Source organism: Erinaceus europaeus, chromosome 7, assembly GCF_950295315.1.
Source record: "Erinaceus europaeus chromosome 7, mEriEur2.1, whole genome shotgun sequence".
NCBI lineage: Eukaryota > Metazoa > Chordata > Mammalia > Eulipotyphla > Erinaceidae > Erinaceus > Erinaceus europaeus.
The window spans coordinates 133,040,677-133,057,893 of NC_080168.1; the positions used below are offsets into that span (position 1 = coordinate 133,040,677).

At 42.2% G+C, this 17,217-nt stretch overlaps 1 protein-coding gene and 1 non-coding gene across 3 annotated transcripts in view; both read left to right on the top strand.

The window, feature by feature from the left end:
• Nucleotides 1-16,376, top strand: part of SCYL2 (SCY1 like pseudokinase 2) — a 58,491-nt gene extending 42,115 nt beyond the window's left edge. The window contains exons 12-18 of one of the 2 annotated variants that reach the window (XM_060195622.1): nucleotides 2,118-2,250; nucleotides 4,444-4,562; nucleotides 7,681-7,781; nucleotides 9,634-9,700; nucleotides 10,131-10,226; nucleotides 11,862-11,981; nucleotides 13,355-16,376. In XM_060195622.1, the coding sequence (XP_060051605.1) occupies nucleotides 2,118-2,250; nucleotides 4,444-4,562; nucleotides 7,681-7,781; nucleotides 9,634-9,700; nucleotides 10,131-10,226; nucleotides 11,862-11,981; nucleotides 13,355-14,002 (1,284 nt within the window). In that variant the 3' untranslated portion in view covers nucleotides 14,003-16,376. The remainder of the gene's footprint in view (nucleotides 1-2,117; nucleotides 2,251-4,443; nucleotides 4,563-7,680; nucleotides 7,782-9,633; nucleotides 9,701-10,130; nucleotides 10,227-11,861; nucleotides 11,982-13,354) is intronic. The other variant, XM_060195623.1, reaches the window with a different exon arrangement.
• Nucleotides 1,393-1,494, top strand: LOC132539646 (U6 spliceosomal RNA). The gene has a single exon (XR_009550979.1). It is a non-coding gene; the product is annotated as a U6 spliceosomal RNA (small nuclear RNA).
• Nucleotides 16,377-17,217: the final 841 nt, after the last annotated feature.

A 17,217-nucleotide genomic window follows, 5' to 3' on the forward strand; every position in this document is an offset into this window, starting at 1 on the left:
AAGCTTCACAACTAAGTGAAGCAGGGCTGCAGGTGTCTCTCTGCCTCTCTCCCTGTCTACCTCCTCCTCCCCTCTCAGTTTCTTTCTGTGCTATCCAGTAATAAGTAAATCAATAAAAATTTTTAAAAAGAACAGATTATAATATAGCAATGTGTCCTATAATAAATTATAATATTGATATAGATTGTACATATGATAATATAAATGTATAATTTTGTATAGCGCATCTTTATCTCATATTGGGAATAATGAATGCTCCTAGCTTTTCCTCCTGCACTGAGTCATAAGAATTAATGCCTTAATTAAATGATATCTCTTTATGGCACTAACATTAGTAGCTGCTTTAGAAAAGAAGGAAATGGAGCTGGGCGTAGTGCAGAGGTTTAAGTCCACGTGTGTGAAGTGTGGGGCCTGGCGTAAGGGTGCTGGCTGGAGTCCTGGCTCCCCACTGTGGGGAGCGTCATCCTTGGTGTTTGCATCCTTGATGCTTCCATGTGGGTCAGGGGAGGCCTGCTCTCTCCACAGTCATGTCACCTTCCTGACCGTACCAGTCCAGCTCACCTTTTTTTTTTTAAATAATTTTTTTCCCTTTTGTTGCCCTTGTTTTTTATTGTTGTTGTAGTTATCATTGTTGTTGTTACTGATGTCGTTGCTGTTGGATAGGACAGAGAGGGGGAGAGAAAGACAGACTCCTGCAGACCTGCTTCACCGCCTGTGAAGCGACTCCCCTGCAGGTGGGGAGCCAGGGGCTCGAACCGGGGTCCTCACTGGTCCTTGTGCTTTGTGCCACGAGCCAGCTCATCATTTTTAGTCGAATTATTTTCTGTTTTTTGTACTGTGTAATTTTTTTTAAACTGAAATTTTACTGTTACTGCAAACTTAAACATATTCTGTCATAAGCTATAGCTAAATAAATAAATATCACATTTATTTAGCTATAGCTTAATGTGATAACTATCAATTGTCATGGTTAATAGTTGCTCTTTAAATTATTTCTGAGTATTGGGTTGTAGTAAGTGCATTACAGAAATAAGAAGCTTCATGTGGGACCCCATATAAATGGTCTTTGTTTTAGTAAAACATTTAAAGAATGGATTTTAGGGGAGTTGGGTGGTAGCGAAGCGGGTTAAGCGCAGGTGGCACAAAGCACAAGGACCGGCATAAGGATCCTGGTTCGAGCCCCCAGCTCCCCATTTGCAGGGAGGTCGCTTCACAGGCGGTGAAGCAGGTCTGCAGGTGTCTGTCTTTCTCTCTCCCTCTCTGTCTTCCCCATCTCTGTCCATTTCTCTCTGTCCTATCCAACAACGAAGACAACAATAATAACTACAACAATAAAAAAAAAAAAGGGCAACAAAAGGGAATAAATAAATATTTAAAAAAAGAATGGATTTTATGCTTCAGCAACATATGCAATAAGCTGAAATTATACAGATAAAGTTAGCATGGCCCCTTCACAAAGATGACGTGCAAGTTCATGAAGCGTCGCAGAGTAAAAAATAAAAATATGAATTGGACCTAAGTTAGAGAAAAATCCTAGAAACTCAGTGAAGTAGGTGACTTGGTAGTAGGATGTAGGCCTTTTTTATAACTTAGCTGTTCCCAAAGAAAAGTTACGCAAAAGGACCTTCCTGCTGGAGGCTCTGAGGCCCTAGGTTCAATCCACTGCACCAGCGTAAGCCAGAGTTTAGCAGTATTCTGGTTAAAAAAATCATCAGGGCTGGGTGGTGGTGTACCCAGTATCCTACCATGTGTGAGGTGCAGGGTTCAAGCCCAGGTTCACACTTATGGGGGCGCTTGGGAGGAGAGCTTCATGCAGGAGGCCGTAGGTTTCTCTCTTCCTTCCCCCCACCCATTTCTCTCTCTCTAAAAAAAAAAGTCCACCTGGAAGAGTAGTGGTTGGGAAAACTATAGTCACTTTATTTTTATTTTGAGTGATACAAAATTGAGGCCATTCCTTACCTTTAGCTAACTAGTAGTTTGGTGAAGAATAATAAATTCTCTCTGAAAAAGCTTAGAATTAATACATATGTGAAATTTCTACATCAACAAAAAATGAAAACTCAGTTTCTTTTAGATTGCAAAGACTAATGACTAATGCAATTTACCTCTCTTAATAGGTTCGTGTAAATTCATTAGTATGCTTAGGAAAGATTTTGGAATACTTGGATAAATGGTTTGTACTTGACGATATCCTACCCTTCTTACAACAAATTCCATCAAAGGAACCTGCAGTCCTCATGGGAATTTTAGGTAGCTGAAAACTTAATGTCATTTGATGCTGCTTCATTTATAATCATGCAAATAAACTTTTTGATCTATAGAATTACTGTACTCTCCTTAATACATATAGCATTTAGCAATTGAATGATGGGGTTTAACTTTTCTTGTGTTAACTTTAGCACAAGCAGTAGACCCTGAACTGCTAAAATAGAATTAGACATTTGGAAATGCTTGTTTCACAAGTACTATGAGAGCATAAGTCTTCCCTGGTACCAAACAAGAGAGGCAAATAAAATGACTTGAAATGTTGATGCTGGTCTAACAATGATATTTGAGGATTTTTTTTTTTTTTTTTTTTTTTTGTGAGGGGGCTGGGGGAAATTCCCTTGGAAGAGGCACTATGTTGAGTATTTTTGCTGCCCTGTTTTACTTTGTCCTCTCCAAAATCTAATGAAACATAGATACTATCATTTCTGTTTTATAATAGGGACTCAGAAAAATGAGGTGCTTTTTTTTAAGTGATCTTTTAGTATTTAAAAAAAATTGTTTAATCTTTATTTATTTGTTGGATAGAGACAGTCAGAAATTGAGAGGAAAGGGGGAGATAGAGAGGGAGAGAGACACCTGCAGTCCTGCTTCACCACTTGTGAAGCTTTCCCCCTGCAGGTGGGGTCCCGGGGCTCGAACCTGGGTCCTTGTGCACTGTAATATGTGCGCTCAACCAGGTGCACCACCACCGGCCATGAGGTGTGTTTTTAAGATCACACATCTATTAAGTGGTTTTCACTTTACAGACACTTATATCTTAGAAGTATGTGTTGGTTCTAAGGGATGTGCTGATGACTCCGAGTAGCCTTGTAACAATTTTTATCATAGTAACATGATTGCAAATGGTTGTGAAACTCAGATCACTTACAGCTGGAACCATACAGATCTAATCTGGAAATGGCAGGGGTGTGCTCTACTAAGAGAAGTACATAGCCAGAGCTGTGGAATCACAAAAGCGTCAAGTTTCCTTTGCACTAAACTTGAAGTTCTTTTTAGCTTTGAGGAAAAGTGATTGCTCAGCTGTCTGTTATAGTTCTGCTTCAGTGCCTGATTTTTAAGAAAGCCCTCAGTAAATACTTGTAGGAATGGTCACCGGAATTTATTGTGGACCTCTGTAGATGTAAGACGTTTGGATCCAGGGAAGTGATTTTTTTCTTGAGATACTGGACATAGTAAAAAAACCTCTGGCCCCACTCTTGGCTGTGCCAGTTTCTGAAGTGACTTAGAAAAGTTTCTGTACCTGTCAGATGAAAGTTCAGTAAGACCAGCTGAAGAGAAGGCAGTGAGTATGGTGCCTGGCAGTAACCACTGCGCAATAAAATGATTCCCTGAATGTAGAAGTGCAGTGGGCATAATAGAGGAGGAACACTAGCGGGCCAGGAGAACAGCTCATACATGGAGCATCAGTGAGCCTGCCTCCAGCCCCGAGGCCTCAGGGTGGATTGCTGCCACCACCAGAAGCCCAAGGTGAACAACGCTCTCATTCCCCCTTCTTGTCACTGTCTTCTGTCTTTCTCACAGCAGATCTTTAGAAAAAGAATGATTTCGTATAATGTATTCTACACACAACACTGCCACAGAAGACATGTAGGGAAAGATGAACATCATGCTCAGTTTATGAAAAATAGACTTTATAAGTGTGACAAGCATGGGCTTAAGGTTGGATATCTCATTGAGACAACGGGATGATTGTGGAGTGAATTAAGTGATTGTTTCAAACATGTTGACTCTGATTGGTTAAAGAAGTGAACAGAAGCTTAGTGCCTATGCTGTCACTTTGAAGTAGATATCTCAAAGATATATTGGGTTGTTGGAAAAGTCATGATGCACTTTCACATGGAAAAACAGGTCATGACTTTCCGATTCCCCAACGTGAGCAGGTGTTTTCAGGATAGAGGAGTATTCTGTAACTATTGCATTACTGTGAGAGTTGTACCTAGTTCTGATAGGTTTTCAATGTTAAACTCATTAAAATGTGCTCAAAAGAGTGCAGGGTAAATCTATAATAAATCAAGAATGACGAGAAAGCTGAAGCCAGTCTGATCTGTATTAAAGAGCCTCATCTTAAGCACTGATAAGAAAAAAATATGTCTTTTCAGTATTTATCAAGAGATAGACATACTTTTTCTCAATTTCTATTTTTGGTGTTAAAATCATCTAATTTTTTTTTTTCAGGGATTTACAAATGTACCTTTACCCATAAAAAGTTGGGAATCACCAAAGAACAGCTGGCCGGGAAAGTGCTGCCCCACTTGATCCCCCTGAGTATTGAAAACAACCTGAATCTCAACCAGGTACGGCTGGGTGTCTTTGTGTCTCACTTCTTCAGTGCACTGTCTTCTTGGCACTGAGTATATGAACCTGCTACATGTGAGGACTACTGAGTTAAATGAAGAAAGACTGCGGGTTCAAAGTTGGGAGTATATTGAATCGTTACAGGACCTGTGACGGGTGGGAAATGAGCAGGCTGTTGACAAAGGCGTAGAATTTGGGGCTGACATGAACAAAGGACAAAATGCAGGTCGCGTTCCTGAGCTGTGTGCAGTACTAACTGTACAGTGGGTCAGCACACACGGCCGGCCGGTCGTAAACACACTACAGCCACTGTTCACATTGCTGAGTGTGGTTTCTCTGGGCCCTCTGCTCAGCCTCCAGCAGCTCTGGCTCGTTACAGAAAGGGTCCGCGTGACGCTGGCAGGTGACTGACCCCTTGGGCTTAGTTCCTGACTCTGGGTAGCTGGGTGCCACCAGCAGCAGCGCCTTTTGTCATGATTCCTCTCCAGCAGGGTGGCTTGTTTGGTCAGAGTCAGCTAGAGAGGGAAAGTAGTCTCTCGATACTTAGGAAGATGATATGAATCCACTGGCTTCATCTGACCCTAGGTCTTGCCTACACAAAGCCACGAGTAAGAGGAGGAAGAGCTAATTGAGTCTCTATCTGTCTCAGAGCACGAGCAGCCCAAGTTGAGAGATGTGACACACTAGGGGTGCCGGCAGAAGCTCAGTGGAGACTGGACTAGGTAGACTTCAGATGCCTCTCGTTAGGTGTTTGAACTTTGAAGATGTGGCAGATGTTTGAGCACAGGGGTGATATGTTCAAAGGTGATCCTAGATTTACTTCTCTACACACCTTTGCCACTGTAGTCACTAGAGCTCTGCATTTTGCATCCAGCTCTTCCAGAAGGCTGGTTATTGCAGGCGGTGCAGTGCCAGCAATAAGAAGATGTATGGAGATGATAATGACGTGGCATCTTGTTCACTGTAGAGCTGGATTTAATCAGCTTAACAGAAAATGGGGGGAAGGATCACTGCCCAAGTGCCAGGCAAACTGCTAAGATTTGTAATTTAGCACTGCAGGTGAGTTAAGAGCAGTGAAGGAAGCAGAAAACGTGGGGTTAAGTAAGAGACCTTTTGCTACTGGGAGAGTGCCGAGTGAACAGAATTTTATATTGAAGGAAATTTGCAAACATAATCAGACCCAGCACAGAACTTCACTTGAAGTAACTGGGCAAGCCTCTGAATGTCTGTGTCTTGGGTCTTAAGAATTTCATCATCTTGGATGGTTGGTTTGAGGTTATAGCTGGCAAGAATGAGATAATGAATTCTGGGGAAAATAGAATAATAATATGCCCACCTTTAATGTTTTGTCTTTTTTAGTTTTTTGTTCTTATAGTTATGATTTACGATATTATTAAATAGTCCCAAATGCTTATTTCAAGATATATAATTCCATTTGAAAATGTTGTTTTCTTCAACTTTATGATTGATTTTTTTAAGAGCCAGTTTTTGTCAACAGAAATGCTTTGATCCATATCTTTCTAGCATTTCACAATAGCACTGTGTGATCAGACTTCCTATTCACTTGTTGACAGGGTTCCTAATTCAAGGCTACCCTCTTCTGTCAGCTCCGATTTAGACAGTCTAATTACATTCTGTATTAGATGAAAAAGAAATTACTTAGTATTTTTTCAACATTTGACTAAACAGTGAATACATGTAGCAACCAAAACACAGTTTCAGCTGTGTTGGGAGAGGGTCCTAGGGCCACATCCCCCATGTGATGCATCATGAGGGACCCTCTGGGCCCTTAGTGTGTGGCTCGCCTCATGACTGTGACATATTAATGAAAGGACATTAATCAACATCAGCAAGGCTGCTAGGGCAGTGTCTGGGGGAAGTAGCTATAAGCTTCCAGAATCAGCTCTTGGTTGAGTCACACAGAATGTGTTTAATTTCTTACGAGTTGTGGTGGATGACCAGGAAGTTCATTAGAAACTCAGTGCTGACAGCAGAAAGCACAACATGGGCTGGGGAGATAGCATAGTGGCTATGTACAAGACAAGACTTTCGTGTCTGAGGCTCTAAGGTCCCAGGTTCAAAACCCCCCCCCCCCCCCATAAGCCAGAGCTGAGTAGTGGTGGCAGTGCTCTGGTGGAAGGCAGGCAGACAGGCAGGCGTACAAGTATGAAGCTGTGTTCCACCCCGAGCATCACCTGAGGGCACCTAGAGATTCCATGATGGTGGAGAAGTGGTTTGATGTCTGTTTCTCTTCCCTCCTCTTCTTCTTGCCCTCCCTCCCTTTTTCTACACAAATATAGAATCAAAACATGGGCAGGAGCCATGTTCGCAGCACCGTGCTCACACACACCCTGGTTCATCCCCGGAACCACATTAAAAATAAGTAATAGAAAACCTCAGTGCCACCATGAAAATGACCTGTTTTGACTGAGGATTCTAATATGCCTAAATTCAGATGAACGATGTAAGATCTGAATAATAGTTATTAGATATTTAAGCATAGAAACGTCATTGAGACATATTTTCACTTTTAAAAAAATACTTATTCCCTTCTGTTGTCCTTGTTTTATTGTTGTCGTTATTATTGTTGTCATCATTGTTGGATAGGACAGAGAGAAATGGAGAGAGGGGGAGAGAAAGACAGACACCTGCAGACCTGCTTCACTGCTTGTGAAGCGACTTCCCTGCAGGTGGGGAGCCGGGGACCAGGATCCTTACCCTGGTCCTTGGGCTTTGCGCCACGTGCGCTTAACCCGCTGTGCTACTGCCCGAGTCTCGAGACATATATCTAGGGGTTGAGTGGTGGCTCAGCCTGGTTGAGCACACATGCTATAATGCACAAGGTTGCAAGTTCAAACCTGGGGCCCCACCTGCGGGGGGAAAGCTTGGCAAATGGTGAAGTGCTGCAGGTACCTTCCTCTCTCTCTTCCTCCCTTCCCTCTCAGTTTCTCTTTGTCTCTTCAAAAATAAGTAAATAAATAAATAAAACATTAAAAAAGGAACATTTTCTCATAAACTGTATTACCACTGTACAAATGTATTTTAAAAGTTATGCTGTGCTGATTCGATTACTTTTGTTGCAAACATCGTAACATTATCATTTTTTTATTATATCAGTTCAATTCTTTCATTTCCGTCATAAAAGAGATGCTTAATAGATTGGAGTCTGAACACAAGACCAAACTGGAGCAACTTCATATAATGCAGGAGCAGCAGAGGTAAGCAGACTGCAGGGAGTGTCTGCGGTGCAGGCTGAGGTTCACGTTGCCTCCTTATTCCTTTTCTGCAAAGTGAACTAGAAATACAGAGGGGCTTTGATAATGACCTATGTTAAACATTTAAAAGAATTTCATCACAGTGCATTGAGTTAAAGTAGAATGTTGCTATAAATCCACTTTTGAGTACAGAAGGCTGACATATAAACTTAGCATTTTCTCTATATAAAGACAGTTTGGTCTCTGAGAAGAATCTTTAAAAATTTTTTTATTGGGGGAACTAATAGTTTACAGTCCACAGTAAATAGAGTTGTTGGTACTTGTGTCAACTCTCTCAGTTTTCTGCAGACACTCTGCCCTCCTCCACCATCTTGCACCAGCACCTGTAAACCTCTCCCCACGTCCTCTGGTACAGTGCACCAGAGAAAGACATGTTGTCACATTAACAGCTGTTAAGGTTTCAGCGTTGTAAGTGGATGTTGCTGATCAGGAACACCACTCAGAATCATATTTGAAATCTGCAGAACGCCGGCATTTTGATTTCTCCCTCTCTTTAACTCCAGAGAATTCGGTAGAGCGACCACCCTCCTCTTTGTGTTTTTAGGGAGGGTCTCCTAAATTATCTGCAAGGCTCTGGCATTCAGAGGAAGAAAGGACCGCTGACAGCTGCTCTGTGGATAATGCTGGTTTATCACAATCAGATCTCCATTCTGTTTTGCCCTAGAGCAGATCACATGACTCTAGGATGACTGAAAACTGAGCCCAAAGGCACCTGATGAGCTCTAGAATGCCCATCAGCCATGAGCGAGATCCCCACGTGAAAGCTCCTGCTTCTCCAGAGATCTGGCAGCTGGCGGCTTTGGGAATGGCTGTCGGCACACAGGCGTAGACATAGGAGCCCTAAAATGTGATTCTAAAAAGGATAACAGAAGTTTTTAAAAGATTTTTTTAGCTTTATTATTTTTTTCATCTGGTAGAAGAGAGAGAAATTGAGAGGGAGGCAGAGCCAGACACACCTGCAGCCCTGCTTCAGCACTCATGAAGCTTTCCCTCTGCAGGTGGGGAGCGGGGCCTTGAACCTGGGTCCTGTGCTTGGTAATATGTGCACTTATCCAGGTGCGCTACCACCTGGCTCCCGTAACAGAAGTTTTTAATAGCTAGTATTTAAAGTGAAGGGTAAAAGAACCTTCTGTTACTTCTTCCTATCTAAATTGGGTACTTTTCAAGGTGTAGCTGTGACCCACACAACAGTGAGTGTAGCATCTATTATTAGCAACATCTGTCTGGTTTTGTGACCCCCTTGAGTGAATCTCAAATGTTGAAATTTGTACTCAACACTAAAAACTTTCTAGGCAAGCAGACAATAATACTAGAAAATACTCAGGTCTCCTGAAAGAATGAAGTTGCAGTTTAGGTTGAATACATTTCTTTTTATTAATTCATATATATATATATATGGAGAGAGAGAGAGGAACACCAGAGCACTGCTCAACTCTGGTTTATGGTGGTGAAAAATTTTCAAATTTTTTTCATTATATTGAAATTATTAAATTATAAAATTAAATTATATTGATTTATTGGGTTGAGGCAGCCAGAAATCGAGAGGGAAGGGGTAGATAGAAAAGGAGACAGACAGATACACCGGCAGCCCTGCTCCACCACTTGTAAAGCTTTCCCCATGCAGGTGAGGACTAGGGGCTTGAACCCTGGACCTTGCACATTGTAACATGTACACCCAACTAGGTGGGCCACCGCCCAGCCCTGAATAATTTTTGTAGTTGAGCTGCTGGTTGTATGAGCATGTTCCAAACATGTTTTTCTGTTTATTGCTCTGTCACAATTCACCCCTTCGTAGGTCTTTGGACATAGGAAACCAAATGAGTGCTTCCGAGGAGACAAAAGTCACAAATGTTGGATCTCAGGTAAGACGGAGTCTAGGTTGCTTTAGTTTTTGTTTGGAAGTTGATGCAGGGAGTCGGGCGGTGGCGCAGCGAGTTAAGCACACGTGGCGCAAAGTGCAAGGACCGGCGTAAGGATTCCGGTTTGAGCCCCCGGCTCCCCACCTGCAGGGGAGTTGCTTCACAGGCGGTGAAGCAGGTCTGCAGGTGTCTGTCTTTCTCTCCGCCTCTCTGTCTTCCCCTCCTCTCTCCATTTCTCTTGTCCTATCCAACAACGATGACATCAGTAACCACAACAGTCTTTAACAACAGGGGCAACAAAAGGGAAAATAAATAAATAAATGTAAAAAAAAAAAAAAGAAGAAAATTGATGCGCTAGAAGGAGTTGATTTTTAAGCAGTAAAGTCAGCTCTTTCTGAGGCCTGTCCAAGTGATGGACTGTTTCCCGTTTCAGCAGATTGACAAAGTCTTTAGCAACATTGGAACAGACTTTCTGACCGGTGGTGAATCAAAAAATAAAGAGGATGGGCTACACAGCAGACACAGAAAGGTGAGCGTCCTGAGTGTCTTTACTGGGCTCTTGGTGCCTTCTGTAAGCCACAGCGTGTTTTGGGGGAGGGGTTGGGGGTACAGGAAACTGATTATTTCTGTGAACTTGAAGTTATTAATGGGACACAAACCAAACCCGTGTTGTGGATCGACACACGTAGGTGCATCACGTTCCTCTGAGCCTCGAGTTGTCCCGTTTGTAGGTTGCCAGACTCCTCATCCTTTGCCCGCACTGGGCAGCCTCTCCCCTCTCACTTCAGCTCCCTGCTCACGGCTCTCCTGCCCTGAGACTACAGGGCGCGTGACCTCGAGTTCCCCTTTCTCTCCTGTTTACTGCGTCTCGTAGAGCTTTTGTTTTTTCCCCATTCAATTAATTTATTGATTTGCTATTTTGTGGGGCCTGGTGAGCACAGCCTCACCTTCCTGAGCCACTTTTTTCATTCAGGCAGAGAGCAAGGGAGAGAGAGGCACTGCAGTTTCCACGTTGTGCTGAGCTCTGACTGGGGCTGCACACACACCCTACCCACAAGCTGTCTCTGCCTCGTCCAGACATCGTCCAAGCCCTAAAAACACACTGTGAGGGAGTCGGGCCTTTCTGCAGCGGGTTAAGCGCGAAGACTGGCAGAAGGATCCCGGTTTGAGCCCCCTGGCTCCCCACCTGCAGGGGAGTCGCTTCACAAGCGGTGAAGCAGGTCTGCAGGTGTCTGTCTTTCTCTCCCCCTCTCTGTCTTCCCCTCCTCTCTCCATTTCTCTCTGTCCTATCCAACAATGACGACATCAACAACAATAGCTACAACAACAACAACAAAATAAGGGCAACAAAAAGGAAATAAATAAATATTTAAAACATACACACTGAGTTTATAGTTTTATCAAAGTTGATAAAGAAGACAGTTGTCAGCTTCTGTGCAGATACTGTAATAGCAGTGAAGGAAGCTGCTTACTATTATTTCTTTAAGGCGTTTTTGCTGAGGTCAAGACAAGTGAGAGTAGAGCTGTGGCAGTTTTATAAAATAAAATCACCTAACCATATTCTCTTATTTAGAAAAAGCTGATTCTAGTGAAAATATTTTTTTAGATTTCTTTCTGTGTGAGAGGGTAGAGGGAGAACCAGAACGTCACTCTGGCACATGCAGTGAATAGAACAGGGCCAGGTGGTGGTGCACCTGGGCAAGTGCTCACATTACAGAGCACAAGGACCTGGGTTCAAGCTCCTGGTCCACACCACAGGAGGGAAGCTTTGCGAGTGGTCTCTGTCTCTTCCCTCTCTTTCTCCCCCTCCCCTCTCAATTTCTCTCTCTATCCAATAATGAATAAATAAATAAGTAAGTAAAAGTAAAAAGAGAGTGAATGGTGTCCTATTCCCTTTACTACCTCCTTGATCACAGTAGTGAATGGTTTCAGAGTTAGAGCTGCTTCCATACTGGAAAGACCTAAGTTAAACCATAAATTCATCAGAAGCAAACCACCTGTGGCGATCGATCACACCTGCACAGCAGCAATTTGAAAACACCTTGCCAGGCACCTCAGGCAGCTTCACCGGAAAGCGAGCCATCAAAACAAAAGCAAAGTTCTGCTTTTACAAATGCAGCCATGGAATTTAAATTGCTAGTTGGTTTTCTTGTTTTATTTTAAGGCATCACTAACACTTGAAGAAAAACAAAGATTAGCGAGAGAACAGGAGCAGGCACAGAAATTGAAAAGCCAGCAGCCTCTGAAACCCCAGGTGCACACGCCGGTCGCTCCAGCCAAACAGGTCAGAGTTCACTTCTGGGACAGTGTCAGGACTGCTCCTCTTGATGCGTAAGGCAGGGGGAACCTAGTTTCCCTTTGTGTTTGTGTAAGAGTGTTTCTCCAGCATACTTTGAACACAGCTTCTAAGAGATGGTGGGTGCTAAGGATTAAGGACTTGCCAGCAACAACAAGATAAAGCTTCTGGCTAGCAAAATGCTCACCTGGATAGTGGGCTTACCTCGCCTTGAGTATCACCCAGGGATGAGCGTGGCCACCACCAGGCTGAAGGAGGCTTTTTTCTTTCTGGAAAACCTTAGCCTGGAGTGAGGACAAAAAGATACCATCTTTGTGGTGCCCGTTCACCTCTGTTCACTTTGAAATCATCAAGGAAATTAGGTTTATTTTGGGGCGGACAGAATAGCTCACTGGGATAGTATGCGGCCTTGCCGTGTGTACCACCCAAGTTGGAGTTCAGTCCCCACCATCCTGAAGGAAACTGCTGTTGTGGTTGGTCTCTTCTCTTTGCCTTTGTGTCTCAGTCTCAAAATAGAACAGTAATAACACTGTTATTAAAGTTTCATTTTTGTTACATCTTAGCCACTCAGATTTCCTCGGTGAACACTTTGATCCAAAAGGTACAATCAAGAATATTTTGGGGGTTGGCGTGGCACTGGCGTAGTAGCTCACAGGGTACCTGCTTCGCCATGTATCTCTCTGTCTCTCTCTCCCTCCCTCCCCTCTCCCCTCTCCCCTCTCAATTCCTGTCTTTATCCGAGAGAGAGGAGAGTATTTTATAGGTACATTTATAAGAATAGGGAAAACAAGTTTTAGGGCCGGGAGGTGATGCACCCAGTTAAGTGCACATAATACTGTGTGCCAGGGCCTGGGGTGCTCAAGCCCCCACTCTCCACCTGCAGGGGGATACTTCACAAATAGTGAAGCAGGTCTGCAGGTCCATCTCTTTCTCTCTCTCTCTCTCTGTCGCCCCCTCCTCTCTCAATTTCTCTCTGTCCTATTCAACAAATTGGAGGGGGGAGACAGGAAGAAAACAATTTTCCACAAAAATTTGATTCAAGATATGAAAATGTTTGGTAGCCTTTTTAGTAATACTGATCTACTATTGGAAAGAACAAAATTCTTTTCCTGCGGGGAGAGACAACATTCCTTTTAACTGGAATTCAAAGTTGTTGTTTTCTGTCAGCAAGTAGATTGCAGTGCACACGTGCACAGAAGTATCTGACAGGCTGGATTTGACTTGAGTCTGTGACTTGCCAACTTAGCACAGACTGTTAAGTTTTAACTGCAACTTGTCCATCGTGTTGTCTTCTACCAAATGCTTTCCACTTACGTAATTTGAACTTGTTAGTAGTAAAGTCATTCCCTTGTATTTTTCAGACCAAGGACCTGACAGACACTTTAATGGGTAATAACATGTCATCTCTGGCCAGCCTCTCTGTTAACACGCCTAAAATTTCTGCTCCAAGTACCTTTGCTTCTGTTCCCTCCATGGGCCTTAGTATGATGTTTTCTACACCAGTTGATAATACAAAGAGAAATCTGGCCAACGGCCTGAATGGTAACATGGCCTTTCAGACTTCGGGATTCAGTATGCCAGCTAATCCAAACCAGAACTTCTTCAGCAGTCCGGGCACCCCTGGCATGACCAAGATGGCCCTGGGAACACCTTCTACCCTGCCGAACTTCAACGCTGTGAGTGTGCCTCCTGCCGCTGCCACGCAGACTCAGCAAAGACCCCCAGATATGTCTGCCCTTAATAATCTCTTTGGCCCCCAGAAGCCTAAGGTCAGCATGAACCAGCTCTCACAACAGAAACCAAATCAGTGGCTTAATCAGTTCGTGCCTCCCCAAGGGTCTCCCGGCGCGGGCAGCTCGGCCACGGGAACACAGATGAACGTGATGGTGCAGTCGGCCTTTGGCATGCAGGCCAACCCTTTCTTTAGCCCGCAGAACTTCACACAGCCACCCACTACTATGACCAGCAGCAGTTCCGCTAGCAATGATCTAAAAGACCTTTTTGGGTGAGGTCTCTTTGCTTCTACTTTTGAAGGATCACTTTGGTTTTAATCATGGTTGAGCTGATCGACACGGTTGCGTAGTTGGCGGGGAGGAGCTGTCGCCGTGGAGCGGGAGCGGCTCTGTGTGACCGGCAGCTGTCTGGCACCTGCCAGTGTGGCATCTCTCCCTCCTGCCAGCTTGTCTGCAGGCTTTCAAACCCACACCAGTCTCAAGGAGAAAAAGGCACCTGGGTATCTTGAATAGCAGATTTCTTTCTTTTCTTGTTTATTTGGGCTTGCAGATCCTGGCAGTAAGCAATTGAGTTGATAGCAATTGTAAGAGTCATTTATTAAATTCTACGTGATGCACAGTCTGCGTGTGTCATGAGTCTTCATTTTAATATGTGAAAACTCTTGATGCTGTGTTGATTTGTTTGCGTTTAGTATGAACACATGGTAAGCGTAACCTAAGGGTCAGGTCATCTGCTTTTTCCAATCTTCTCAGATGAACTAATGTTTTGGTACAAAAGACTGAGTAGCTAGACTGAAAGATTTAACTGACTTGATTTCATTAACCATCTTAAATGCAAACTAATCACTGTAAATTGTATTTCAGCATGATCTTCCTCAGATAGTAATGTATTTTTCTGCCTTTACTTGGATATGTTTAGAGTCACTTTTTTTCTTACTGTATCACAGGTATGTACTAATCTGTACAGACGCTTGACAGAGCCTTCTGATGTGACTTCTTTGATTACTGCCTTCGTATTTCATTTTGAACTTGAATTTCTGAGGTTGCAGTGTACGTGAATTGCGTTTTCAAAAGGGGATTTGTAAAGAATTAAATTATATTTAATGAGTAAACTTTTGAAATTTCTGATGTATTGTTTCAAATGTAATAAACTTTACTTCTCTAAAAATGAGCAGTTGTATCTTCTGGCTATCAGCTGACTGGTTCTCAGCTTGCCATGACAAAGTCTGACCTCGCTAGTTACTGCAACTCAAGTTTAATTCTTTCTAGGAATTTCAGGAGCCTTCCCTTCAAATATTTTAATGTCTGTAATTAGCCATTTTTAGACAAGAATATATGCTAACAGGTAATATGTCTTATTTTCAGGACCTTCAGTTTTCTGACTATTCAACCACAAAGCCTTATGCTGTACATGTTACTTGTACTCTGTTAAAACTTACTCCAACACATTTGCTAACTTTCAAATGATACTTGCTGCCTTAGAGTTTGTGGCTTTTAATTATCTGAAACCAGCAATCACTTAAAATCATCTGAAGCTTCGTGTGCTGAAATTAAGTTTATTCATGGGGAAAATACACACACACACACACACACACACACACACACTCAAAATTTATACCCCGAATAAATAGCACTTGTTGATAAAATGTAACCTGTCAGTCATGCTACTGGCAGCATCAAGCAATAGTGCATTTTACAAAATAAAGATCCAACTTTGTATCTGGTTTCTGTATGTGCTGTTGCTTTTTTACTTGGCTTTAGAGAAAGGAGCGAGGAATACTGAAGAAAGGTGTATATGAAAACACCAGGAAGATGGACTTTTGTGGTTTTTTTGTTTGTTTGCTTACTGCCAAATACATTCAGGCCGTGACTAGATTATTCACCTTGTTTGTAACCCAATATTGGTCTCTCTGTTACACTTGGGATAAATTTTCTTAATGCTGAATAATTTTTCCTTGTAACAAGTAACACTGTTAAGAAATTACTTTTATTTTGTAGACTAGTTTAATGTTAGTATAGAATTCCTAACTAGGAGAGCATCTGAATATAAAAACAGCTTTTGAAAACATATAAAGTGTAATTCTTAGGCAATGTTCACATTGAAATGTGCTCATTTGTTGAGGTGATGGTGCTACTTTTAGAAATATTATCCTGTATGTTCTACTTTTTAAAAAATATTTTATTTATTTACTAATGAGAATGATAGGAAGAGAAAAAGAACCAGACATCACACTGGTACATGTGCTGCCTGGGGTTGAACTTGGAACCGCATGCTTGAGAGTCTAGTGCTTTGTCCATTGTGCCACCTCCTGAATCACACCGTTCTACTTTCTTAAGGATATTTAACTCATTTCCATATATTGAATTGTTCTCATTGCTGTTTTCTGTTGAAAAATTGGTATTTTTTTTTTAGGCTTCTGTTTCTATATGAAAAAAATTTTCCAAGTACAAGATCACTCAAAATGATTTCACATATTAACAACATTTAAGTCTTTTGTGCTTAGTGTAAGGAAATAGTAGGTTGAAGGGCACCTGTGGGGTGGTAAACAAAAGACTACAAGAATGTTTCCTTTTATTTGAATCGGTTCTTTATTTTCCTTGTGTTGTCATCTATGTTGATTTGTATTAAAGACAATGAAAACAGAGTACACACTTGACTGGGTTTTGTTTTTATTTTGGATTGCTTAGAATCCTTTTCACCTGAGTAAGTTGAGGAGTCAGGTTGTTATTTTTTAACCTGTGAAATGCCTCACATGTTGTCTTTCTTCTCTTTACATGTTAAAGGAAAGGGTACATGTGAAAGTAGCTGGTAGCAAGCAAAGTGTGCACCTAATGAATCTTAGCTTTGATAAAACTTCCCAGATTAAGTTGTGACTCACACCTTGTGAATTACTGGTCTTGATTCAGTTTTAGAATCAAATTGATAAAAAGTCAAACTAATACAGTATTATCAGAGATTACCCACTTCATTGGCTTTCAAACTGTGTGACACTTAATAAGGTAAATACCTAAGATTGCAAACAAGTATATAAAATATATACCTGAAACAAAATTTTCAGAAAATGTTTTTAATACATTTGTAGCCTCTGAATCTGCCCTATTCAAACAAACAAACAAACAAACAAACAAACAGCCTGGTTACAACCCCTAGAAAAGTTTCATGAGGTAGTCTGAATAAAGCTGAAATAATTTGACTGTCTTTCTCCAAGCAGATGTAGAGAAAGGACCGGAGACTTGCGCAACCTGACTAGAGATAAGCCCCGCGGGACGAGAAGGTGGACTCTTCTCTAACCTGCAGCCCAGTGGTCTGTTGTGTTGCGTCCTTTCTAGCCTTGCGCGAATTCTTCTGGAGTTGATTTTGTTGAGACTGTTTTATGTTGCAAGTGTGTGTTCAGTAGTTCTGGGTACCTGAAATGTTTATTTTGGGTAAGTTGACATTAAAGAGGGAAACAAAGATAGCAGTACAACAGATTCTTGAGAAGATGTATTTG